This window comes from Eutrigla gurnardus (genome assembly GCF_963514095.1).
Source record: "Eutrigla gurnardus genome assembly, chromosome: 15".
In the NCBI taxonomy this organism is placed as follows: Eukaryota; Metazoa; Chordata; class Actinopteri; order Perciformes; family Triglidae; genus Eutrigla; species Eutrigla gurnardus.
The window spans coordinates 18,554,237-18,582,135 of NC_139938.1; the positions used below are offsets into that span (position 1 = coordinate 18,554,237).

Consider the following 27,899-nt stretch of genomic DNA (forward strand, 5'->3'; position numbering starts at 1 on the left):
AGACAGCTATAGTTTTTTTAGATTGACATTTTTTTAAAACCACACATGATAAGCTTACTATTACTGATATAGTAGTATAGTACCAGATGCATTAAAAAGTACACGAACACATCAAAATAGAAGAGAAGAACTTTTTTTTATTTGTTGTGAAACTACAAAACATATTGTTTGGTATTTTTTTGTGCTGGTGAAATATTTACAACTCTGGTCGATAGTACAGTGTCTGAGAATAAAATTCACAGCTTTTCGGGACTCTCGCGTTACAAAGAAAAACAGGAAAAGCACACCCAAATCACAAAGTGCAATAAATACATGCTGTACGTTTCTCATAGCCGCCTCCATACACATTACCAGGTTCATCACCAGTCGTAATACAAACAGATTCATTAGGGGGGGGAAAACAATCAAATGAGGGGGGGAGGGAAAAATGCACTTGAACTTCAAAAAACAAACAAGAATTAAATCACAACCTATGATGAAAAATAATTATTTGTGACTAATATCATGTTTTTTTTTCTCTGAATCGATCGTGAGAAGATTCAATGGACGCACAAACAAACATAACTGTTCCTACAGAGAGTCCTATTATTTAAAACTACTCGTTCTACAGTGGAGGAAAACAAAAGCAACAAACTGTTTGCATTCGGAAAAATCAATGCAAACGTTTCTCTACATTTCCAGCTTCTTCACGGTGGCAAAGTTTGGACATTTAAGAGAAAATAAAGACAGGGGGAAAAAGAAAAAAAAAAAAGTTTCCGTGTTGCTTTCCAAAAGGCACACTCTCTCACACAACTGCAAAGGCTTTCATTAATTTCACATTGTTCCTGCTACATTGAAACCCTCCGGCCCCGTCAGAGTTCACAGCTGCATTCACACTGTGGGAGGAAACCAGAGCGGACTGCTTCTGTCACATGACTCTTAACATATCCGTTCGCCTCAGTCTGAGCAGTCGGATTAGAATGAACTCAGGTTTGTCCTGACGAGGGAGATTCACTTTGGACAAACATGAATTTAAGAGAAAAACGACAAGCCTGTGCAAGCTGGGGATCAGTCAAGAGTCTGAGCTGTGCAAAAAAAAAAAAAAATGCATTACACGATCGCACCTTCAGGACTCATAATTATCTACAAAGTTGCTAGAGAGAAAGAAACTGACCTCAGACTGTCTGTTTGAAAGCAGCCGAGAGAGAAAACGAAGCAGCTCTAATCAAAGAAGTCTCAACAAGCTTCTGTCACTGAAGTCATTTCATCTGTGGATTCCTTATTGATCAACCCAAACAGTTCAAACTGGAGGTTACGTCATCAGCTGTCTCTGGGCAGATGTTAAGACACCATGAAGATACAGCCAGTGTCCATAGTACAATCTACTGTAATCAATACAGCAGCTCAGCCATTCATTCTACCATCAAAACCTGTGTAGATTTAATGAATAAACAGTACATTTACCATTGAGGTCATGATTAAAGGTGAATAACATTATGGTGAGAGATGTTTCTAAGTATTTAAGGGCCAGAATACAAGAAACACCACCAATAACTAAGAACGTAGAATCTCAAAAGTAGACTTGATGGCAGATTAACTGTATTAGATTAATAAAGTAGAAAGTTTTTACTGCAACTCATTTTACAGGAGATATCGTGCTTTTTATTTTATATCTGACATCATAGCAGACTCAAACATGAGCGGATGATGAGATTGAGATTTGGATCCTGTGTGTTAAATCTTTGGTACCGATGTTCTTTTTTCTCTCCGTTGTTTCGTTGCGAGATGCGACCGCTCAGACTGATATGAACCAAACATTCAGCTCCTGCAGTGTGAACGCAGCCTCACAGCATTCAACTCAGTTCCCCATCAGGTTTGTATGTATTTGTGTATTATTTTTTACTTGTGCAAAATATTCCTACTTCTACCTGAATGTGTTGGGTACATTTTTGTTTGTGCAGATACATCTACAGTTTTTCATTGTCAGAAAACAAGACTTTGGGGGACTTTTGGGAGATTTCTGAAGGATTGGGAGGGGACATGTGGGGGGGGGGCAGGAAGTAGAGACACCTAATAAGGAAAAGAGGTCAAAATCAACTTCCTAAATTGATCTTACACACACACACACACACACACACACACACACACACACACACACACACACACACACACACACACACACACACACACACACACACACACACACACACACACACACACACACACACACACACACACACACACACACACACACACACACACACAAGGCAAAACAAAAAAAGAGTTGTAGGTAACCCTCCACGGGATCTGGTCTACAGTTTAAACATCTCAACAGTGAAACATCTGCACCTTAATCCGAGGCACCCGGTTGCCATGGTAACCCAGCAAGAAGAGGAACGGGGACGTCGGCATGTCTGACCACACACAGTCGGTGATTATTCTTTTGTTGCTATTATTAATTATTGTATTACCACTTTTACTTTAGTTAATCATTTACTACATTTCCCATAATGCCTTGTTTTCTCTCGATACTGCTCAGTGAGGTGAAAAAATGATTTCAGCCAGGAAGTATTGCTGCTTTAAACTGTCGTCTTTCCCGTAGTGCTGGAATATTAATAATGTATTAATATATAATATTATTATCAGTTGCTTGTCTCGTAGTTTTGTCAGTTAAGTGAGTCTTTGGACTGTGGTCATTACACTTCACGTGGAAGAAATGTAATAAAACCCTGGTCATGAAATGAGGTAGTAAGCAAAGTAATGAGAATGCGGTCTCTGATTCTTATTGAAAACTAAACCTGGTCTTGTTGCTGCAATGGATTCTGGTCTACTTCCTGCTGCTGTGGTCGTTCAAATCTTCTCAGATGGGAGAGTCGGTATAAAAGTCCTCCCTGACACCTAAACTAAAATCCAAGTAAAGGAGGATTTAAAAAAGATGAGGTATATCACCGAAGGAGTTTTGCTTTAAAATGTTGGTGAAATGTTGAAAAAAAAGGGAAAAAAGCAAGAAGGACGACTTCTATGAAAGCTGCTCAACATCCAGGTTCAAACACAAGAGTCAGTAAACAAGAGACGTGCCGGAGTCGAGGTCTGCTGCTGATTAGTAAGTCAGGTTGCCTTGGAAACGAAGTCAGACGTCCGTGAGTCTTCACTGAGCTGAATAGAAATCACGTCGCTGCGGCACAAACGGTGAACCGACTTCCACACCGTCGCATCAGAATTAAAAAAAAAAGCTAAATACAAGTTCTCCTCGGATTTCCACACCAGGTTACCATGCAGTTTTACATTTAATGTAATTAAATTTATATTTAATTGACGGCATCTACGGAGGGGATTTATTTCCTTTACATAGATTCTCAGAATTTACAAATTATTTTATCTGAGTGACGATATTCATTTGTTTGTAGTTGGTTGAAGACCTGCACATGCACTTGTAATAAATTAATTGTGGCATTTAACCAAAAAGTGAAACCTATTTTCTTGGCCTCTTGGGGGCAGCACAACGACACAAAGTCATTTTAATCCATTCTTAACATAAAAATATGGATGAGTGTTACTTTAAAGACTCCATCAGAAGAAAACAAAGTCGCGTTCACGTTTGCCGGGTCACCATGGCAACAGTATACAGATTCAGCTGCAGGGCTTCCAGTTCTACGTGATGTGAGATTTGACTCAGATATTTATACAAAAACGTCCAGTTAGAGAACGGAAACAAAAACAGTCGGAAAGTCTGAAATTAAAAACTCCTTTTAGTTCACAGTCATAAAAAACAACAACATTTAAACGTCACTTCCTGTGTGTGTGTGTTTCGACAATCTTCGTGTGCGTCAACAATCAATAATCATTCCAGCGCATTCGAGGCAAAGGTTTTTGGATTTTTTTTAAATTTTCCCAAAAAACCCACACCAAGTTTCTTCTTTTCCAATTTTTTTTTCTTTCTTAAAGTGCAGACTATCCGATCAACTACCTGAGTGTTAGTGAGAGTTAGTGCCATTTCTAAACGTGGCCGAGTGTGTGTGTGTGTGTGTGTGTGTGTGTGTGTGTGTGTAAGAAGAATCTCACCTCTTCAACTATCAGATCCAGTTCATTCAGTGATGTTTGTAAAGTAAAGACACTCCAGTGATTCTCTTGTGTTTGCTTTGTAGTGAAAGAGGCCGGAGCTCCACCAGAAGTATGCTGATGCTTTTTTACAACCAGCTGTGCCGTCAACATTGTGCACATCTGTGTGTGACGTTTTCAAAATGCTTAAAAAAAAAAAAATGAAAGTCAATAGTAAGTATAAGTTTAGGTATCAGCTTACGTTGCTTGTTTTTACTTTAGTACCATTGTTTGACATTGTTTTGTGCTATCAATATACATATATTTATACATATATATATATATATCTGTTTGTCCAAATCATTTTAGTACAAAACGGTTGGTATGCACACGTGCAGCTGTGCGACTTTGTGCTGGAATGATTTGTTTTTCGACACCTAAGAGCCTACAAACAGCCTGTTAGTAACAGACGGACGACGGCATAAACAGAGTGGAAGAGAGACAGAGTGAAATAATAAAGAAAAGAAAAAAAAAAAAGCTCTAGCAGTGCTATCACTAATTTACAAACAAAGACTATCCACATAAGAAACACTGAGCTCTTTAAAAAAAAAAAGGTGTTTCTTCACACTTTTGAGTATTTTCTCTAATAAACATAGTATTTTTTTCTTCATAACACCGCCAAACATTGCTTCATTTGTATGGAACAGCAGGTTAAGACTCATGGGGGGGGGGGGGGTACTTTGAAATGCTTCTCTACACGTCGTCCGCCGGCAGGTCGGGGATGCTGCTCTTTGCACGTGTGAAGAATGCCATCTTCTCTCTGAAATCACACGGGAAGCAGTCGAGTTACATGTTTAAATTAAATAAATTAAAAATGCAATACGATTGTTTTCTTTTCCGTCTCTCCCACCTGAAGGTCTGGACCTCGGGGACCTCTTTGCGGCTCTGACCCCTGATCTTGTGGACGTCCTTGGCCGCCGCCCTCATCATCTTCTCCACCCGCTTCTCCTGCAGCTGCTCCTCACGAGTCTGAACGCCAGCGAGAGCACAGGAGGCGTTCAGAATCACAGACGGATGCATCGAGTAAACCCCTAGAACGGGTCGCTCACCTGTTTTTCGGCCTGCTTGAGGAGGAGGCGGAAGCGCTCGTCCTCTTGGACCCAGGCCGGCAGCTCCCTCTGGCCCCGCTGCCTCGCCTTCTCCAGCTGGGACTTCAGCTCCCGCAACACCCGCAGCTCCTGAGCCAGCCGGGCCTGCCGCGTCCGAGACACCTGCAGGTCCAGCTCCAGGTCCAGCGACGTCCGCAGCAGACCGTCCAGACCTTTGACCTGCATGGGAGGCTGCAGGGAGAACAGGGAGGGATGCACAGTTGTTGTCATTCTTTTGGTCTATGAAACAGCCATCACATTTTGTCTACCGTCCAAAACCCAAATATATTCAGGAGCAAGCCTCTCTCAAACTCTGGTTGAACATTAATAAAGGCTGCAACTGCAAAATAACATTTAAAATCCCTCCTGCAGCCGACGAGAGATGAAAAGACACGGAGACTGTGCGATGTTAATATCTTCCACCTACGATCCGATGGGGACGTGCAGCACAACTTTGTGATCGTTTGCCAAGAAGAAAAAGTAGAAAATAAAGTGGTTTTTGACAACAATTATATAACTTGCCTTTAAAGCAATACAAAGAAAGTCAAATGGTGTTGAACTTCTGGCAAACGACAGCGAGTCAGCATGTTCTGGCCTCTTTATTTAGCATTATATTCATAACAGACGTTTTCATGTCTGCAAAGGTCTTCAAAGTCAACAGTAACACACATGATGTGTTTGTGGATGTCTGACTGCTGTTGAGCCCCTCTGAGAGTTTCACTGCCTGCCTTTGAAATTAATAGAAGCCGGCAAACGGCAGAGCTGCATTAAACATTCAGATGCTTATTAAATGTTAAGAGTCACTTCACTGGGAGTCGTCTGGCAGCTTTGAGACGCAAAAAAAAAATGCAAATAGGCTCTCCGTGTTGAGGAGACGGTTCATGTGGTCGCTAAACCTGCAGGTCTGACTCGAGAACTGTCGAGAACTTGCAGGAAGATGGCAGCAGATATAAAATACTGTAACAAAGTCAAACTGCTGGAGTTTTACTGCCAACGCCTTCAATGTCAAGACCCCTCCACCAAAATGTCACAAATTTGATAATGTGGTTATTAGAAATTCCATCTAAAAACTAAATAGCGAATATGAAATAACTCTTTCTATCAGGATGGGCATACAAATAAATAAAACGTAAAGAATTTCATGAGTATGGGAGAAAAAAACACAAAGGTGTCTTAGATTTGTTATTTCATTATGAATTGTCTAATTTTTTTTCTGTTTTTTGTCTAACTATGTTAAGAAATATACTACACATGAAACATAATTTACTGTGATAAATTAAAAATGAATGAAATAAAAAGACTATATATGTCTCTGTATCTGACCAAAACAAACCCTGCAACATTATCTTATTTTGAAAATACAATTGAATTCAAATGTTTCATGAAAGTAAAGTTTAAAGCTGTTTGTGTACTGCATCAGTTATACTGAGAAAGAAAGACAACTCAGCATCTGTAGCATCGTTTATGACATCATCATCGCCCTTTGACCATCTCTGAATCACGGTCGGCGTGAGGAAGGAGTCCCTACCTTCTTCATGCGCATGCTGCGTCTCTCCGAAGCGTTTCTGACAAACGGAGATTTCCTGGAGAGGGTGGAGCTGTCGCTGTCGCTGCGGTTTATCTAGAGACACAAACAAGAGAGTGACATTTTAATTCACGAACCCGACCGAACATTTGTCAAGTCACGAGGAGGAGGAGGAGGACACGGAGAGAGTGTTTCAGAGAGTTACCCTGCAGATGTACTGGCTCTGAGGTCCGGGGGAGAAGGTCTTGGAGCGGATTATGGTGTTCCCCCGCATGAAGGGGTTCTGCTGGTGGACGTCCGGGCGGCGCTCCTTAGGTCGGACCACCGAGCAGTGGTGGGACGGCAACATGTTGTCCATGCTCGTCTCCTTGTTCACCTGGACGAAGAGGACACGCCGATAATAACACAGAGAGAGATCAGGATCCTAAACATGTTACGAGTTTGGAAGCTTCTTCGATGTCTGGGATGGAAAATTACATCAACTTCAACTCTTAAGGGAAGCTATTTCATAAACGGATTAAATCTTTGATTTTTTAATAATCAGAAGAATGAGCAAAACATCAAAAACCCAAGAAAATGACATTCCACTTCCTCTTTTATGATGGATTATTCTTACCTTATCTGTGATGGCCGTTGCTGTTGGAAGAGGAGGAGGTTTGGTCACCTCCTCTTCCTCCTCCTCCTCCTCCTCCTCCTCGGGTTCCCACTGGCTGCTGTCGAGGTAAAACGCGTCCTCCTCCACCAGAGGTCCCACCTCCTCCACGCCATTTCCTTCTTCGTCATCAAACATGTCCAGGGAGTCACCGTGCCTGGCAATTCAGAAAAAAATCAAAAATGAGGATCTGATAAACAAATTCCTTAATTCTCATCTCGACTAAAACATCAATAACAAACTAAAAATAAAACTCAACTATCTATATACCAAGTATGTGTATAAACTATAGTAACTAGATACAGGAAGTGGTCTAATCCCTTCCTTCCTGTGAAAGAAGACAGGTGTTATGTTGACCTACACCTGTGCTTCCTCCTCGGAGGGGGGAGGGGGGAGGAAAGGTGGAGGGGGAGGAAAGGTGGAGGGCTCCTTCTAAAGAGCGGGGGGAGGTGTCACTTAAATTCAAGCAGCTTTATTGACGGTCTGAACCTGCCGGGCTACATTCTTTCTCCACAAACACACGCGTTGACGACTGATTGCTTCAGTTCTGATCAGTAAAATCATCAGAAACAACGGTCAGGTGACTTTAAAGGAGGGAAGAAATAAAAAGTGTAGATGAGGGAAATGGAGAAACACTCACCACTCGTCGTCCTCGGGAGCTCCGACTCTGTCGTTGCTGGAAACATGAGTCTGAAACCCAGAACACACACATCAGCACCAAACATCTGGAAGTTTAATGTGTACATTTAAAGGTATGTGACTATATCATCAGCTGTAAATGTTTGTTCCAGAGACTCTGAAAGTTAAGTATCGGCCCCCTTTGTACCCTGTGAGCGCTGCCGGCCGCTCGGCTCTCTTTGTCCTTGTTGATCTCGGGCATGTAGGCACGACTCAGCAGATTATACCACTTGGTGCATCTCTCCTCCGAGCAGCTGACATCAGCCAGGCTGATCTGGGCTCCGGCCTGGAGGGGGAGGGGGAGGGGGAGGAAGAATTCATGATTCATTATTCAGCACGGCCACAATAGTGTTCAATGTACCTGTAAGTATGGTAATTATTGTGTTATCATAAAAGATGCAAACGCATCTCAGACTTGACATAACTCAACTTTTTCACCAACATCCCAAAAATGCATGGGATGATATGAAACTATCATGCTTAAAACGCTTAAAATTATGAACATTCATGTTTTTATATATGATGAAAACAAATGAATGTACCCAACTGTTAAGTTTTCATATTGTAACGTTTGACCTTCAAACTAACGAAGACAATTAAATCTTTGCTGGACAAGAAAAGAAACCATTACCAGACACTCTTCGTGGCCCGACTTGCTGGTGTTGCAGACGTCGACCCTCAGCGTCTTCTGCCGCAGTGCACTCTGGGAGATCTGCATGCTGAACACCTCGTTGACCTCCACGACGTCCTGAGGCAGCGAGCCGCGCGTCCTGAAGAGGCAGCGGCTGGCCTCCACGCAGGGCAGCACCGCAGAACGCACGTACCTGCAGGAGACACCGGCGTCGCCATGACAACGCTTTTACATGGACCGTCTCTGCTGTTGGATTCAATATGTCTTTGCCCTCGCATACATACATACGCAATATATAAACTGCTTTCTGTGTACTGTTCTCACCAGCAGTTTCTATTCTTTTACTCTTCTTTTTGGTACATTTACACCTAAATGACTCACGACTGAAGTAAACGTACATTTTCTGGTCAGCGGGCAGGCAGAGGGCGGTGCAGTTGGACAGCTGCATGACGTAGATGGTGAAGCGTTGGTCTCTGGACTCGTGGCGGAAGCCGAGCTGCACCTGAGAGCAGCCGAGCGGCATCCTCTCCTCGTAGGAGCCCAGGAGGAGGTCTGCAGGGAGGCCCGGCCTGGAGGAGACACGCATACACACACACATTCTTAATACCATGTAAACTGAGACTGAGGGGTGGCTTCAAATGTTTATTCTTCAAGCTCTGCGTACCTGCGCTCCGAAGGCTCGTACACGCCGCTATCGCCAGCCACCGATTCGTCCGACACCGCTGAGGTCACGCCGATCTTCTTTGGCGCCGTCCCCGACCCTCGCAGCTGGGGGGCGGAGTCTGAAGACCACAGGTAGAGGAAAGCGAAGTGAGAATATCGCTTACAAAAAGATTCTGTTTGTGGATTTCTGTGTAAAAAGTCTGGTAATATTCTGTATTTATCTAGCGGCCTCTACTGGCTGGAGAGAGTAGTAGTTAATGAGGAGTCAGCATCCAGTCATCAGCAGTATAAAACAGGCAATAAAAGATGGGATAAAGTGTGTGTCATCACAACCAGGAGAGGTCCTCGAGCATGCAGCCTTTACTGGGCACCCGATATATGATGCAGTTTGCTGCAGCAGAATGTGAGATTAGCCGTGGACAGACACAGAGGTGCACACTCACTCACAGTAATGTTTGATTTGTGCTTTTTAATTTCTTTTACTAGAAATCAGCTTTAATTAATTTCAGTTGCAACGTCTCTGAGCACCAGTAACTCTTTTGTTATCACATGTATTGTGACCTGTTTCACACTTCTGCTCTTTGCACAATATTTTTAGATTAAGAATCATCAAAACTGGAATTAAAAGCCATTTTAATTTGACATTAAATTAATCTGATGGTTTATTTACATTACATTTATTGACCATGGTACAACTCATTCCATTTTAAACTACAGGCCCGAACTTTAACACAGACAGGTTAATAAAAATGTAAAAAGCCCCGGAAACGCATTTCAAATATGAGTTCAAACAGCACAGAGGTGACCCGGCGGCTGTAATCCAACACCCACCTTCACCCCTCCTCTTCATCGCTCCCACCAGCAATCAGGTTTCACACACACAGTATCACATTACTCAACACACACACACACACACACACACACACACACACACACACACACACACACACACACACACACACACACACACACACACACACACACACACACACACACACACACACACACACACACACACACACACACACACACACACACACACACACACACACAATGAAAAGGAGAAGGATTCCTGGTGTCCTGCTTTCCAATGAAGTCGGAGTGTTTTCTCTGACGTCTAGCGTTACGGAGATAAAGCCGTTACATCACCAGCATCTCTGCTGTGTAGTCTCCTCTCTCTCCCTCTCCCTCTCTCTTTCTCTGGTTGTCTTCTAATTGCAGACGATTCATCGTGATTATCGTTGTCATGCCATTAACTGGAATTATCACTCGAGTCGTTAGCCCGCGGCCCTGCTGAGTTATTATGCAAACATATTTTTGATTGCGGTAGAGATGTGACGAGATTGTTTTGAGGATCAGAGCGATTTAAGAGACTTTTAATGACACGTCACACTGTGATGTATTGCAGAGTTAAGACCAGAACCCCGCCCATATTTCTACAGCGATCATGAGTTGTGTGAACATCGTGGATGAAGCAGAATCAAAGAACTAAAGCTTCCGGTTTACCTTTGACCTCCTCGCCCAGCGTAGTGTTGTGGTTCAGCTTCTCCTCCAGCCTCCCAGGACCCCCCTGCTCCTCCTGCCGCTGCTCCTGAGAGTCCAGGCTGACCTCCAGTTCCGCTAGCCTGCTGTGGAGCTCCAGGTCCAGGCTCAACCCGCCGGGCCCCATCTGGCCCGCAAATGTCTCTCCGGGCAGGAAACTAGTGTCCGTGACCAGCGGCGAGCACGGCGGCGACAGCGAGGAAAGAGAAGACCGGGGAGACAACGAGTTCATGGATCGGGGGGTTTCCGACAGTTTGAGCGCCTGGATCCTGGAGGACCCCGACTCCGCCGCGACACCTACGCCTCCCCCTGCACCTCCTCCAGGAGAGCAGCCAGCGTCGCCTCCCGCCCCGCCCGCCTCTCCCTCGGCCCTCTCTGCAGTCCTCCCCGCCGAGCCCGTCACCACTTCGTGTTCGTGTATGGTGGTGATGGAGCTGGAGGGCCGGTAGCCTCCCTGGCCGCCCTCCTGCAGGAGGCTGTCCAGCTTGTTCTGGAAGTCCGGGTCGGCCAGCTCGGGCTGGTCCAGGTAGATGTCGGTGAAGCTGAGGGAGGAGGTGGAGCCCAGGCTGGAGGTGGTGGCCAGCGAGCCGCGGCTGGACGTCAGGGAGCCTCGGCTGCTGCCGGACGAACAGGACAGAGTGCTGGCCGACAGGCTGGAGGAGAGAGAAGAGGTTATGATCCACGCTTTCTCCTGATGCTTAACTGTTTTCACGTTATGTTATGAGGTGTTTAGGTTCAAGTTGTCAGTCTGCTTTGTTTTTAGTGTAGAATACTTAGTAGACCGATAAAACATGTGGCTGAAGAAGGCATTTCAGATTTTGGGGGGATTTTTTTGAATGAGATATAAGATGTTGACTCTTATACTTCTTTATAACTGCTTGTCCATCAGCTGTAAAAAATTCATAATAAAAGGATCCCTAAAAAACACCCCAACATGCACTGAGGAGCCTCCTTTATGACTCTGAAGATGATCTGATTTGTGACGAGTTGGATTAGAAGCATCAGCTCAACGTGAAATTAAAAAGTGATTAATATTATATCTGTAACAAACAGAATACTGTATCATTTCACAGTGTGCTGACTGGGAGGATGGTGACAGACAGGAAGACAGCGGAGGTAGAGAAGAAACAGCGACAGTGAGTCTTAGGCAAGAAGACGGAAGAATAATTAAGATTTTAAAAAAAGAAGAAAGCAGCGTGGTGTATAGAGCCGGAAGCAAAACTGCAGGCAGACGTCTGTCTCTCACACACTGTTCCCTACTTTCCTTTTCTCATATTTTGCCCTCCTTTCCCTTTCTCTCCTCTGTACGCCTCCTCTTTATTTTCTTATGCTGCGTTGCTTCTTTAGTATTTTTAAATAGCCTATTTGCATTAAATGTGCTGTATAAATAATCTTGACTTACAACACTTTAATCAGTAATGGCACCAATGTTCTCGTTATTTTTCCCCCCACGTGTCCCAGCCCAGCAGGCGAGATATTCATCGCCATCTAAAAGCTTCAAACCAAAACCGAGGACCTAAAATACACCTTAAATATTGGACTTCTGAGACTAATTTCAGGAGGAAAGTCGAATATTGTTCCTCTACTCTCCTCTCATTTTCCTTCCCTCCTCTCTCTGCATGACCGGCTCTCTAATTAAAGCTGGGAGGCTCGTTAGCGCAGACAGAGAGGAGTTCCTGTCCGCCGGGGGGAAGCCAATCAGACGAGGAGGACAGACAGGACGAACGAGGGGGGGGGGGGGGTAACTAGCCCGAGGAGGAGGAGGAGTCAGAGAGCACCGTCACTGTCAACCCCTCAGATCATCACTCCTGAATTTATAATTCAGCACGGTTAAATATTAAACCTTATTATCAAACATGCACAGCTCTTACAGCAGCCTTGCGTCATCTCGTAAAAAAAAAAAAAAAAAAGGCAATTCTCTGGGTTTTGTTGGGAAAATGTGATTTGTGGCGAGATCATGACTGGAACGGAAAGAGACGAAGAGAACAAAATGTCTTTCATCTTGAGAAAATGCTTGATCCTTAAAAGTTAAAAACTCCCCATCGCTTCAAAGCTCTGCTGCGTCTGACTGCTCGCTTTAAATCTAATAACTAAATCACCTTTTTTCAGAAAATCATCTGATGGTCGACGACGCCCTTGTAAGAAATATGATGAACCCGAAGACACGAGGTTTGGAATAAAAGGCTCTGCGATGGACAAATGCAGATGCAAATACAGCCAGACGTGACAGAAGTGGGCTGCATCTGAAATATGCAAAGATTCTAGGCCACATCTCCCACACTCTCTTTTTATAACTCACATAAATCACTGTCTCTACTTTACTGAAGATAAAATCAGCTGGACCTGAACTTTTATTTTATTCTCCTCTTAAATGTTGAAGAAAGAAAGATCAAGATGAAAGAAATAACCTTTTTTTTTTTTTAAATGAGCACTCAATTATACCATATAAGGCTACGTGTCCAACCCTATGCCCTATATTGAAGTCCTCCTGTTGGAAATCCATAAAGGAATGAATTAAAGTGATAAATATACAATATATTGGAGAAATAACTTGACTCTGAATAACTAATTGCACATCATTCCTACGACAAACCAGGAAACAGGAATGATCCTTTGAGATGTTAACAGCAGGGCTGGTATGAACTCACCTCTTGAGTTGAGTGTGTAGTGAGGTGGCCAGTCGAACCATCTCCTCCAGCTCTCTCACCAGCTTGTTCCTCTTGCAGTGAAGTCGGAGCCTGAAATGAGCAAAAAAAGGACTTTTAAACTAAATAAATAGTTTTTAGTGTTGCAGGTGGAAAGCAACTTCTCAATCTAACCATTTCAATCCTCTTCAAAAGATTTAAATGAAACTAATTGGATACTTTATCAACTGCTTCCGGGGCTGAACATGAGTCACCTTCACATTCGGGAAAATAAAATAAAACATTGAACATAAACCTCCTCCTCTGGAGGTGTGAGCACTTGAAAAAAGAAAAAGCGTAACAAATATGACACGACGTTGGCAATGTGTTCGGGTGTTATGAGCAGCTGGCCGGGTATCAAACGTCAATATTTCTTTAATAAGAACTGTAATGGGTGAAACAGATCAGATCAGATTGTTCCCGATTTGAATGAAAACGTTTTAGGCTGTGTTTTATTTATACATTTCCTTTTGGCTTCGTTTCAGAATCAGGTTTACTGCCAAGCAGGTTTTGGGGTTTGGTGCATACGATCAACATATTAAAAGAAAATAATAATTCAAAGTAAAGTAGCGTAAACGTTAAGAATAAACATGTAGAATAGGAAAAAAATGACAATACAATATGAAAAAGATACTATTAAAAAAACACTGTATGAAGTCTGATCTCAGCGTGTCGTCATCATAGAAACACAAGTGTTGGTTTAGAGGCGGACGGAGGGTGTAAAACGGCACGCATCACTGCTCTTCTGCACTCTCCCAAATTGGAGAAGCACCATGCTGCTGGCTGCCAGTCTCCTTGTTTGCTCTCTGTATGGGTTCTGTTCTGGTCCGCCACGGTTCAGATCAGGTCTAATTATCCTCCGGTCTGACCGTCTTTCACATTTGGGCCTCAGCGTTTTGGTGAAGACGTCACGCGGTGACACTCGCACTGGTGGCCATATGCATGGAAGTTTCAAGACTTTTTCATTGAAACTTCTGTAAAGTTTGGGTCTGATTTTACTTGAAAAATCATGCAAGGAAAAAAAGAAAACATTTCACTTTTCAGGACTGTGTTGGTGTTTTCAAACCTCACCTTTCCCTCTTCTTCTAGTTATTATGACCTGAGATATAATGCAGAACAGACTTGAGCGGAGGTCTAATTGGCCTTCTGATAATACCATCGTGGGAGTGTGGAGCCTTTAAGGCTTCCAAAACAATTTGAAGATTTGGCTTCTCAAAGACACTGATTCAGTGGATTTGACATTATCAGAACCTGCAGACACTGAATACACAAGTGTGTGCATATTTCTCCATGTGTGTGTGTGTGTGTGTGTGTGTGTGTGTGTAGGGGGGGTGGACTACAAGGGGTTCTTTTTGTGACCAGGCTCTGCTGCCTCTCAGGTTACAGGAACAGGAGATGAGACACAAAGAGAGACTGAGCTCAGGTAGAGTCTGACCTGAACGCTGAATAACAAGTGTGGGGGGGGGGGGGCATGCAGGATCTTGGCGGTTCTGGTTTGCTGCCTGCTGCTATTTAAGAAAGAGAAAGTGGTAGAAAGCTAGAGGAGAGGGAAGGTGAAAGACATATTTGGGAGAACAGGAAAGAGAGAATATGGAAATATAATAAACTAGAGGGGCGATAAAGTAGAGGAGACGAGAGGGGAGACGGCAATAAAAGGGGAAGGACAGTAGAGGAGCAGAGGACAGGAGACAAGGAGAGGAGACAATAAGAAGAGAGGAGACAAGGAGAGGAGAGGAACATAGAGGAGACAAGGAGAGGAGAAGAAAGGAGAGGAGAAGAAGAGAGGAGACAAGGAGAGGAGACAATAAGAAGAGAGGAGACAAGAAGAGGAGAGGAATGTAGAGGAGAAGGAGAGAGGAAACAAGGAGAGGAGAGAAGGAGAGGAGACAATAAGAAGTGAGGAAACAAGGAGAGGAGAGGAAAGTATAGGAGAAGAAGAGAGGAAACAAGGAGAGGAGAGGAAAGTAGAGGAGAAGAAGAGAGGAGACAAGGAGATGAGACAAGGAGATGAGAGGAAAGTAGAGGAGAAGAAAAGAGGAAACAAGGAGAGGAAAGTAGAGGAGAAGAAGAGAGGAAACGAGGAGAGAAAAGTAGAGGAGAAGAAGAGAGGAAACAAGGAGAGGAAAGTAGAGGAGAAGAAGAGAGGAAACGAGGAGAGGAGAGGAAAGTAGAGGAGAAGAAGAGAGGAAACAAGGAGAGGAAAGTAGAGGAGAAGAAGAGAGGAAACGAGGAGAGGAAAGTAGAGGAGAAGAAGAGAGGAAACGAGGAGAGGAAAGTAGAGGAGAAGAAGAGAGGAAACAAGGAGAGGAAAGTAGAGGAGAAGAAGAGAGGAAACAAGGAGAGGAAAGTAGAGGAGAAGAAGAGAGGAAACAAGGAGAGGAGAGGAAACAAGGAGAGGAGAGGAAAGTAGAGGAGAAGAAAGTAGAGGAGAAGAGGAGAGGAAACAAGGAGAGGGTAAAAGGAGAGGAGAGGACCGAAGAGGAGCAGAGGTGAGGACATGAGAAGAGAGGTGAAGAGAAGCTGAAACAGGGGGAGGAGGAGAGGCGTCTGTCATGCTCATCTCTTACTATTATTAATAATAATCAGTGAGGTCTGACGTCTCTAAAGGTCGGGCAGAAACAGAAGGTCAGCCGTTGACAATAATGACCACAGTGTCACATCAGTTACACATCACTCCGCTGTCATCACCTGCTCTAACCTTCATCACGACGCTGTCCTCCAGCCCGCCTTTGGACATGGAGTACAGAAACAGCTGTTATTGGTTTTTAGTGCCAGCTGACGTCAGCTCTGCTCTCGTCCACACAGAGAAACAAAGAAGACTTTTGGTGTTTTTGCTGTGTAGCATGGGGACGTTGACATGCATGTTACAGATTTGTATTCGTAGTGACTCATAAATGCTCTCGAGCATTTCCCGTTTAATGAACTTATTTGGCGCTCCCTCCCCACCTCTCAGTCAGAGCCTTGCTCTGGTTGTCTCTGGCGGCCTGCAGGTCTCTCTCCAGACGTTTCTTCTCAGACTCCAGCTTCTCGGCGTCGTTGGGCTGCAGGCGCTGCCGCCGGGGGCTGACGTACTGCAGCTCCTTCAGCAGCTCCTCTTTCTCGTTGATGAGGATGAGGCGGTCTCGCTCCGGGTCCAGCAGCCCCGGCCACGCCTCGCTGTCCAGTTTGGCGATCTGCACCTCGATGGTGGCGATCCTGAGGGAGGACGGGGAGTTTCATTCAATTGACTGTAACTTGCAGAGGTGAATTACTCAGATACTTTACTGGATTTAAGTACCAAAGAGTATAAGTTCACAATCACATTGTAATTGTTAAATTTATATTTTGTGTTTCCCTCTGAAGTGTGGTTAAGTAAAAGTATAAAATAGCGGAAAATGGAAATACCTCGAGAGTCAAGATTAAACTGAAGTAAATGTACCTCGTCTCTAATCAACCTCGGCCAATATTCAAGTCATCAGTTAAAAAGTCCCGTCTTACCTTCTCTTGGCCTCCTCGTACTTCAGGCTCAGACGAACCTTCTCCGCCAGTTTGTTGCTGCTCGTCATGAACTGAATGCAAACACAAACATCAACATGACGACGTGTTGCACGCTCACACACGCAGATGCATCAACCAAAGGTCAGATCATTGGTGAGGTTAAACTACTGAAACAACATCTCAAGTCCTGTATTTAAAATCCCACATAAGTAATATAAAGTAAGTATTATAGATGACGACTCTGATGATGTGTGAACAGCATTTTCCTGTAGGTGGAGCCAGTTTAACTACTTTATATACAGTTACTTCACTGAGTCCAGTGGTAGGAAACCTAAATACATAATAATCAATCTTTTGGAGACAAAAGTCTCGTCTCCAAAATATCAAAAAACAGGGCGTGATCGGGAAATAGGGAATAAGAAAGCTGTGCAGAGGGGGGAGGTGGAGAAGGAGGACAGTCGTATTGGGCCATGGTGCGAATCAATCATGCATAATGTGACAACGTCGTAAACAATAAATCAACCGGACTGAAAATCATTCTGTTTTTAATATGTCCACCTGTCAGCTCATGAAAAACCATCTGCAACGGGGAAAAAAAACAGGGAAACAAAGGTCCCCTCCTGGGACTCACCTCGACGGGGATTTCAGTCTGCGAGCCGGCGTCGGAGTAGAGCGGAGGGATGGAGAGTTCGGAGTTGGCGAGCGAGGGGCTGCTGCCCCACAGCTCCTGCTGGGAGCCGGAGTCCAGCTGGAAACTGTCCTTCAACACGGCCAGTTTCTGGATGAACAGAGGAGACCAACAGGAGAGTGAACACATGAAACGACGTGCAGGGGAATCTGGGACACTAAAACGTGTGATTAAGGACTGACGATGCTTTATTATTGAGTGATGGAAATTAAAATATTTAGCAAGTCTTTGCACTTCAATCTCTGGTTTGATCGTCTAGAAAATGAAGCTGTGACAGCAGCAGCTCCGGGCAAAAACATGTGTAAAATGACAAATCTATTAAGTGTGAAAGACTCCCCCCTCTGTGTTTGCTACATGTCCCCCCCCCCCCCCAGCAGCAGTGACGGCTGCCGCAGTCGTCCTTTCATCTTTACGGCCTCGATGAATATCTTATATGACTGCGGCTGGTTTTGAAGCCCGCTGTGGAATGCACCTTATCTTCACTTTTCTGACGGAGCAGAAAAATAACATACCGCCTCCGTGATAACAGATTGTTGTTGGTATTTTGATGATGTCTCAACTGACTCTTTGCTTTCGACTGGGCAACGTTTCAGCATTTCAGCACGTTTCCCCCAGAGTGGCAGACAGACATGATAAATGAATTTATATTTTAAGGATTTCAGCAGCCAGAAATCATTCACCGCCTGCTCATCAGACCGGCATTTCAGTTTTTCTCTGAATGGAGCAGCTGCTAGGCTTAATTTATCACTTCCTGTGTGCCAAACTAAGTGAATCATCCACAATATTTAAATGTAAGGGATGGTCTTCTTGTTTGCTGCAGCACATCGTACCACGTCTGGCAATTCAGATTGGTATGAGCATCGCAGGATGAAGAGAAGTTGCACAAAAAAAACTGGAATTGAGTGAATGTTTGGGATTTGAAAAAAGAACTGGTACCCTTCATCGATTATGAAACAAAGCATAGACATGACATGAACTAGCGACGTTAGCATTGTGCAAAAGACCAATTCGAGGAAGTGACAGACCAACACAGAGGTAAACAGACTAACTAATGAGCGAGGTCTGGTCGTAAGAATACACCTCTCTCCATTTCCTCTCCAGCTGTCATCTCTCTGACTTTATGTAATCAAACATGAAGAACAAAACGACACACGCACAGCCATGCAAACACAAATAGACGCAGGGACACGCACACATGTGAACGGGCGATCTCACGGGCGAACAGACTGTCAGCTGCAGATGGTAAGGGGGGGGAGGAGGGGGAGGAGAGACGGGAGGGGGCTGGGAGGCAGAGTCGAGTCCACAGAGCACGTTATGTATTATTGAACACCTTCTCTTCCCTCTTACCTCCAAACCAAAACGAGCCAAAGGAATCTGCAGCCAGACTCGTCTGATAATCTATACGTATGGCCGTGTGTTTATTGGATTATTGCCAATTCTATTGAGTCTAACATTTTCCAAACGGTCACAGAAGATGTATATCTATAAGTCGTTGCTGTCTAATATTGTTTAATGTGCCGTGCAGACGAGTCGGCGTCTGGAGCAGACAGAACATCCGCACTGTTAAGAAACATTAAAATGTTGAACTAAACTCACTAAAACAACTAAGTGTTGCTTGCCGGTTGATGCACGAGAGCCAAACGCTGCACAACAAACCGATTTCGTGCTCGTACTCCAAGTCCCATCATGCAACTTTAATACACACTGCAGCCATGGTGGGAATACGGCGTTAACACTGCATTGCAATGCCAGCACCCAATGATATCAGCATGGACTCCTCTGGACTAATCACTGAATCTGTTTGAGTATGTTTGGCCTTGATTTCACGCGAGAAATAAAATGCTTTAGTTTAATCCTCAACCAAACAGAGGAACCACATTTTAAACTAGAGGTCTCAACAGCATTATGGGGTTATGAGTCGGGTTTCTCGTCCTTGGAGAGACTTGACTTATTTGCCGTTTGTTCCCTTCATTTTTACCTGCATGAGTTCCTGTTTCTCCTTCTCCCCAGTGCTGATGGCGTCACGGATGGAGCGGACCTCGCTGAGGATGGTCTGCGCCTCCTGCAGCTTGTAGCCATACGGGCTGTTGGACACCTTCTGGTCAATCCTGGGGGGGTAGAGAGGGAGGGGGAGGGAGGGGAGAGACAGGAGATGAAGGTCAGCTTGGATGATGATTGAGAACAAGGTAGAGCAGTCGGGTTTTCAGCAGCAGCCAATCATCCTGTCAAAATGTCCCAAGATGCCCTCCGTCACTGTCATCTGCTCGGGATAGATAATCAGTGTCAAATCATCTCATGAATTTCTAGCCGCTGCTTTTTTTCCCCTCAATGTCTGAGAGTGCACAAAACACTACAACCACACTGAGTCATTCTCTGCAGACTCCACTGGAAACAAGCAAGGCAGAGCAACTCATTCAAGGGTGCCTGAACAGCAGGTGGTGGCGCAGCATTACTCATTCACTTTCCTCCCACATGTTTCCCCCGAGCTGCTCTTTTGAGCTCGTGTTTGCTTAATCTCTGAAGAAAGAATGTCGGGATTTATCTAAATACTGTTAATGCTATACTGTGGTATTGTGTTGACTCCTGCACCGAAACGTTTTCTTGTTTCTCAAGCAACTCACGGCACGGAAACTTGAGACGAAGCCAGAGAATATTAATATATATATATACATATATATACACACAAGGCCTTTGTTTTCCCCAAATCGATCGCTACACTAGCTCATTTGTCTAATTTGTAAATCTCCTCCAGGACACAAAACAGCCCACAACACCTGGACGGCCGAATTATTGGAAACCTGCAGCCTGAGCATCAAAACCTGAATTCTAAATAGCTGGGGGCTGCATTCCATTCAGCTGGCTTTTAAACTGCTTTATTTGAATATGCATGTTGTATAACTCTTCTCACCTTCTATCTACTATAAAGCCTTCAACTCAAGAGTTTAGGGCTTTTTTTTCCAGCCGATCCAACGAAATGTTTTTCTGCACCAAATTAAATCAAACATTCTATAAAATAGAATGCAATTACACACCTGTTTCACCGTCATATGACGGTATGATGGATAACCAGGTTTAATGGTTGACTATTGTTGTATCACATCACTTCCTGAAGTACAAATCAATCATTTCTAATGAAATCATTCATTTAATTTACATGAATTGCCACCAAAAAGGGACTGAAGTGCTCCTACAGCACAAATCGTCATATTAACCTTACTTTTAGTTTATAGGTGAAATGTGTCAAACAAAAACATTGTCCCTTCTTATTTGAGGAAACTGAAGTTAAAGCTTTTCGTGACTTTTAAAGACCTTCACAAGGATTAAACTGTAATTGGATTAACATCTAATTGACAATGAAATAAATATTCTTTGCTTGTTGTTCAAGTATCTGACAACAGACAAAGTATTCACGCATGATGTGAAAATCAAATAAGACGCCAACAGCAGAAACAGCTGATGAATCGTATGAGCTACATGTTCATTTCATGTGTCATTTCCGAAGGCCAAAACCACCTCGGGCGTGCGCTAAAACTGTTGTTGCGTAATTGAGGAAGTTATATGGAATTTTGTTGTTTTCATGCAGCTTTATTAATGCCGTCAAAATGTGAAGCATGTGAAAGGAAACACGGCCGTGTTAGAACAGCACCGTGAAGCCGGAGGTGACTTAGCAACTTTCCTAAACCTAAAAAAAATCTCATTTCACAGTAAAACAAAATGTGTTTTCACAGTAGAAACGGCTTGATGTTGACATATTGATCAGTTTGAGTACGGGATTGAGACCATGCTGATTTGTGATCTTCTCGTTAACACGCATTAGATCCTGTTTTTGGGCTGTCGGCGGACTGGGAAGACCCCGTCGCTGCAGGAAACAACCATCAGAGGCAGCAGCAGCTATGTGAACCCTGTCATCAGCAAGTCATGCATGCATCCGAATAACAGGTCCTTCCACATTCTTCAGAGGGAAGAGGGGGAGGAAGGTTTGGAGAGAGAGAGAGAGAGAGAGAGAGAGAGAGAGAGAGAGAGAGAGAGAGAGAGAGAGAGAGAGAGAGAGAGAGAGAGAGAATGAGGAAGTGAGGAAGGGGAGAGGCACTTGCCTCTAACAGGCAGAAAGTCTTTCTCAAACACGGACTTATGCTGAGAAAAACCTGTGTTATGAACCTTTTCATAATAAAAGAAAACGAGACACTTAACAGATACCGACTAAGCTGAAACATTACACCGAAGTGTCACACTCTACTGTCAATTCAAAGCGTCAAGGGAGCTGTCTTTCGCCATGACAACCACAGCTCCTGTTTCCATTTTTGGTACACATCATGCCTTTCCTGAAGTTCTCTCATCCGAAACACTGGATCCCTCTCCCTGTGTGGGTGCTGGGTGACCTCTGACCTCAAATGGTAAATATTCACACCTTTGGTAACAGTTTAAGGCTTGAGGAGGAGGTCCCCTGTCGATTATAATACCTCATATCATACAGTAAATATGACCATAATGGACACGAAAGCCCTCCTGATAGTGGAGGCGGATACTAAAATCAATATTGAAGAGAGAATTAAGATGATATGGTGATTTGCTTTTAATAGGGTTTGTAGTGGTTTCTGTGTTGCTCGTGAGAAAAACAAAGAGTCTTCTGATAGATCCTCCCCCCTAATATAAAACACAGAAACCATTGTCAGGTTTATTTTCTGAGATCTGAGAAGGTAGAAGGCCTGGTTTGAAGTCGGTATTCCAGATGGGGGGGGGGTCAGGACTTTCTGCAGGCGAGTAAAGCTCTTCCACAGCAAAGTGGGAAAAACATTTTCTTCATTCTTTGTGCAGAGGGACTTAGAGCACGACAGGAACGAGTCCTAAAACCTGCAAATGAGTGAGCATGTCCCTGCTCTCGAGGTCAACAGAGTTTTTAATTGGTTTTCGTTTAAACACCTGAAATAAGGTTAAGAAACGGAGGATAGAGCGTCTTTAACTTATAAATACAGGATGATTCACATGTGAAACTACGACAGAAGCTGGACCCTCAACAAGACCCTCTACTTCCCGTTCCACTCGGACTTTACAAGATTTTAAGCTTTTGAGTGTTTGCTAACAAGCGGCTAAACGACGTTAAGCATCATCACACTATTCTGCCTTTAGCTTAGCATCGGTGACGTTCAATCATAGCCTAATGTTAGCTTTTCACTTGCACTTACGCTCGCACAACAATCATAAAAGTGGCATTGGTTTTTGGAGATTATTATATTCCTGAACAATATGTGTAAGTAGGCTTTTGGTGGAGGGAACTACAGCGAAGCTAACTTCCCCGGTTCGCACATTAAAATGACCCCTGAATCAATCTATTGTGACGTTCAAACACAAAGAAGCACGCTATAATTATAACGGTTCCTCTTAAAAACACAGTGATGTCTACTTGTTAATGTAAACTATTGGCACTGGTTGTATACCAAGTGCTGACGACTAAAATATAACTAAATCGACATATTTTCTCTGCCTGGCAATACTGATAATCATCTCGTGATTCATCGTACAACCAGGTTGAAATTCTTCTCTTAGCTCCAACAGCAAAAACACACCCAGACTAAAAGCACGTTACGGTGAATCATATAGTCACTCTTCTGTTCCACGTCAGCAGGAAAAACATCATGCGTGGGCATTTTGTGAAATCTTAACGAGCGGCAAAGTGTCGGTCCGCATTCCGCTCTAAGCCTATTCGCATTTCTGCAAAACGGCGATTGGCTGCCCGAACGCCGTCTGATGACTGTAACAGGAGAGGAAAGTCACGGAGGAATGCGGTCCGACCACTCTGCCTCTTTTAATCCTCCCGACACTCGCTGTGTGAGGCAAGACAAACAAACCGGAACATTCCTGCTCAATTCAAAATCAACCGGCAGATAATCCGCTTTCCAATGTGGTGAATTTCATATGCATTTTTAAATCAGCAGTATGAGATAAAGAACAGTGTCCCGGTCATATCAACATTCCTAACAGCCACAACTTTCTGACAAACTCCCTTCATATTCTGAGGTGTGGAAGTAGGTCAGATAGAAGGGGTGTTTCCTAGTTAAATCCACATTCTTCAGCTGTTTTTTCCATCGCTTGCGTATATAGAGGTGTTTAGTGTTTAATGAGCACGTGGAATGTGTGATATTGCTGGAGGCAATAACCGGGGTGATAAGCGGAGTTCATAACTAACTCTCCACCGTTCAACTCAACACATTTACTGTTTTGAACGGGACAAATTCCAACAACGTGCAACACCGCAGGAGGTCTTGGCTGCTTCGTCGCGAGTGCACAACAATATCCCTGTGATGCCCGAGTGATGGCATCACGGATAAGGATGAAGGCCGATGAAAGATAAGAGACAAAAGAGGTCTGAAGAAAGAGCACATCAGAGCGAGCGGAGTAGAAACGCGAACCAGAGGTCAAAGCCGGCTAATTAAAAAATAAAAAAAATATTTATACAATTCCATCACATGAATCCACTAGATGACTAGATATTGAGATGCCTGAGAGAACTCTCTCCACCACACATACAACAGTGTTTTGCAGGCAGAAGGTAATTCTGTAGAGACGGAGGGAAGGTCACACAATTGACTTGCTATTCAACTCAGATTCTGACTGTCTCGCTTTGCTCGTCGAATTAGAACGAGCAAGGCCGGCGGTAGCGTAAAAAAAAAGAAAAGCCTGAGGATCAAATCCTCCAGAGTTGAGCTGTCAACAAAAAGTAACTGTCAAAACGCCCTTGAGCAGGAGTTGAAGGTGGGGGAGGACGGGCTGGAAAGCGCACACACAAACGGCAAATACCTCGGTGACAAAGAGGGAGGTTAAACAGCGGGACAAGTGCATCAGAAAGCACCACTTACTCTTTGAGAGTCTCGAAGCCTTGTTCTTTGTACTGCAGCTCCTGCTTCATACAGGCCAGGTCCCGCTTCAGCTTGTTCACCTGAGACGCAGAGATAAGACACAGCAGAAATATTTTAAAGAGTAAGAGATGAAGGACTGGTAGGGGTGAGTATTGGCAAGAACCTCACAATACGATGCGTATCGCGATATTGCAATTTAAATAAAGATGAAAACACACAATACGATGGGTATCGCGATATTGCAATATAAATAAAGATGAAAACACAAGTACCTGTATATGTACATCAGATGATATTGATCAGAGGACAAATTGAGTCAAAACTATTTCATTCAAAACAGCCTCTCCATTTTATTAATTCTCATGAAATTTACTGGATTTAATATTGAAAATAAAATGAAAAAGGATAAAGTTCCCTGAGTGACAACGCACAAAATAATAAATAAAATAATAATAATAAATAATGTTTCTCCTTTTGTGTCACTGCTTGAACATTGAACTGAAGAGGTCATATAAAAATAATCGATCTTTGGAGTTGAAAAATCGATATTGTATTGGGCGGCAAAGTATCGCGATATATTGCCGTATCGATATTTTTACCCACTCCTAAGGGCCGGCCAAACATCTTTGATGAAAAGCGTTCTCTGTCTGTCTCAAAGCCCATTGGTTCCTACAGAACTTGAAAAAATAATTTCACAAATTACAGTCATATAAAAAAATTTTAAAAAAGGAAAAGTATTGAAATATGAGCAGCTGGGCACTGCAGTTTCTGTATTTGGAGCAGTAATTCATCTGATATGTTTTTACTCAATTAATCGTTAATCAAATGTGTTGTTTTCAGATGAATCGGTGATGAAATAGAGGTGGTTGAAGCAGGAAGGAGAGGCTCTTACCCGACTTTTGGCGGTGGCTATTTCTGCTTTGAGGATGTCTGGGTCGTACTTGCTGGAGGAGGACGATCGGGAATTCACTGCGGGGGAAAAATAAGAAGAGGACAGAGAGGTGTTGAAGAACGGCCCGTTATATCCTTGTCTCGTTTGGTTGTTTCACAGCTGTTGTTGTATTTTACGAGGGAGAGATCACAAAAGAAAGCCATGAGCGAGAGAACAGAACCAAAACTCAAACATTATAAAAATGTAAGAAGTAAACTTTTTAATTATTCCTTCTTATTAATATTGTAATCCTTTCTTATTTTTAATTATATTTTCATTTAATTTCCCCCTTTGATTTCATGTTTTTAATTCCCCTGTATATAAATGCATTTATATTTATTCTACATTTTTTTCCAGACTTGAGTCTTTGTTCTCTCTATTCCTTCATTTGCATTTTTCCATTTTCTTTACCATCTTGATATATTGTTTTTTTTTTTTCTAAATCTGATGTGTATATAAATGTTTTTATTGCTCGCCGAATGTGGCAGAGAAAATTCTTGCTTGTGTGATTATTTATTACTGACTTGACGGTGTGGTTTTGACCAGAGGAGGACCAGTCGACTCATTCATCTTGTTTTAATGAGGCCACAACAATTAACCAATTAACTGCAGACAAAGTGGTGTGCATTGTTTCTCCTCTTTGTTACGGACAACATCCGCTCTGCTGTCAGCAGCTGCTGCTTGTTCCTTGTTTTTTTCTACTTCCTAAATCCCCAAAAATGCTGAGTCAGCGGCGTCTCGGCCCCTCCGCGGTACTCACAGCTGGTCTGTGACGTCGACTTGTCCCTCCACGCATCGTTGAGCTGCCGGTACTCCTGCTGCGCCAGGCGGAGCCTCTGCTCCTTCACCTGGTAGATCTCCTTCTGGGCGCTGAGCGCGTCGCGGGCCACGGCCAGGTAGTCCCGCAGCATGAACTCCTGCTCCCGCTGCCACTGGGCCCGCGGGTCCTCCAGCTGGGTGCTCTCTGGGGGAGGAGACGTTGAGACGCACAGATTTTAAAAATCCAGACAATCATAGAGTTAACAGACTTATCACATCACATGTATTTATTCTGGTTGACTTAAAGTTGTACTCCGTCACATTTTCATCTATTTAATTGTCTTTCAAGTTTTCAAAGAGTGAGTTAAAACAATGGTGGTTGGTCATGTGACCCACTAATGATTTGCCCAGAAATAGGATCTCCGCGTCTGTGGCGACACATTCCTGAAAAAGTCAAAATGAGTTTTAGCTTTTTCCGTCAGTCAGCAGCGGTCGGTCTCCCAGGTGGAGCTACTCAAGGAGGTACTTGTCATCGGAAATCAGTAACTTCCAACTGCTGAGTCAGGCTCCCTCTAGTCTAAAGTGTTTGAGGTACATTTCATTACTGCTGACTCACAACGGAGGATCAACAGGCAGAGAAAGAAGACCGTTCAACTTCCAAAAAAAAGAAAAACTAATGGAAGTGAAGAAGGAAAGTCATCAAGAAGCAAAGTGACGCCAACGAGGGAAAACCAGGATGACAACTGACGTCATACAGTCGACACTGTTTGGTTTCCAAAGGAACTCTGGGAGATCCCAGAGGCTCGCAGTTACATCTACCGCCAAAAGAGGCCGCTAGAAGCAACGCACCTCAAATCTTACGGAGTACAACTTTAAAGAAGTTTAAGATTTGGCACAACAATGTCGAAGACCACCAGACATGCAGGGAGATGAAGACCTGTTATCTGGGAAATGCTTTAACAAGGAACAGGAAGTGACGCGTCATAAGGGTCAACTCACTTGTGTTGTGGTCGACATAGTAGGCGCCGACGGCGGGGTCGTACGCCTCCTCCCAACCGACCGGCAGCTCATCCCCGATGCAGTCGGCGAACGACAGAGGCTTCGTCTGCCTGAAGGAAACAGAACACCAAACAAAAGAGAATCAGAGACAGAATCCTCTCCTCTGTGATCGACATCACAGACCTCATCAGTCAGAGAGGGGAATAACATCAAGCTACAGATGTGTGTAATATTTATTGAGCACAAAAGGATCCAGTATTCATGTAAACACAGCAGATATAGTTCATTTTATAGTTCGTCTATTGCAATGCGATGTGAAAAACACACCATAATTAAAGCAAGTTACTGTATTCTGTCCTCAGTTACTCGGGGAACATATTTTTGAAGATTACTAGCCGTGCAATAATAACAGCAATCTACTTTTCCGTTCGGCACGCCACCTAATTGTTTCATTAAAAAAGGTATCTAGTAATTACACCGGGTCTCTGACTAATGACAGCTTATCATCTACTTCAATTCAACACATCAGTCTAGCCCCTCAGATGCTTAAAAGGTCATTTTTGTGCCCGTCCAAGTCAAATCTGAAAGTCGATGAGGGTTGAAGATGCGGGACCAACAGATGTATTTAAGCATGCATCGGTCCCTGCTGCC

At 43.7% G+C, this 27,899-nt stretch overlaps 1 protein-coding gene across 1 annotated transcript in view; it reads right to left on the bottom strand.

Annotated features, from left to right (window-relative positions):
* Nucleotides 1-117: 117 nt before the first annotated feature.
* wwc1 (WW and C2 domain containing 1) overlaps nt 118-27,899 on the bottom strand; it is a 38,110-nt gene continuing 10,328 nt past the window's right edge. The window contains exons 2-22 of the mRNA XM_084028934.1: nt 27,249-27,358; nt 26,251-26,454; nt 25,452-25,528; nt 24,560-24,639; nt 19,684-19,813; nt 17,649-17,795; nt 17,018-17,088; nt 16,487-16,735; nt 13,505-13,594; nt 10,821-11,509; nt 9,316-9,433; nt 9,050-9,220; nt 8,652-8,844; nt 8,169-8,306; nt 7,983-8,032; nt 7,307-7,499; nt 6,896-7,066; nt 6,694-6,786; nt 5,127-5,357; nt 4,928-5,046; nt 118-4,837 (exon numbers count right to left, since the gene is read on the bottom strand). Of these exons, the coding sequence (XP_083885060.1) occupies nt 4,771-4,837; nt 4,928-5,046; nt 5,127-5,357; nt 6,694-6,786; nt 6,896-7,066; nt 7,307-7,499; nt 7,983-8,032; nt 8,169-8,306; nt 8,652-8,844; nt 9,050-9,220; nt 9,316-9,433; nt 10,821-11,509; nt 13,505-13,594; nt 16,487-16,735; nt 17,018-17,088; nt 17,649-17,795; nt 19,684-19,813; nt 24,560-24,639; nt 25,452-25,528; nt 26,251-26,454; nt 27,249-27,358 (3,391 nt within the window). The 3' untranslated portion in view covers nt 118-4,770. The remainder of the gene's footprint in view (nt 4,838-4,927; nt 5,047-5,126; nt 5,358-6,693; nt 6,787-6,895; nt 7,067-7,306; nt 7,500-7,982; nt 8,033-8,168; nt 8,307-8,651; nt 8,845-9,049; nt 9,221-9,315; nt 9,434-10,820; nt 11,510-13,504; nt 13,595-16,486; nt 16,736-17,017; nt 17,089-17,648; nt 17,796-19,683; nt 19,814-24,559; nt 24,640-25,451; nt 25,529-26,250; nt 26,455-27,248; nt 27,359-27,899) is intronic.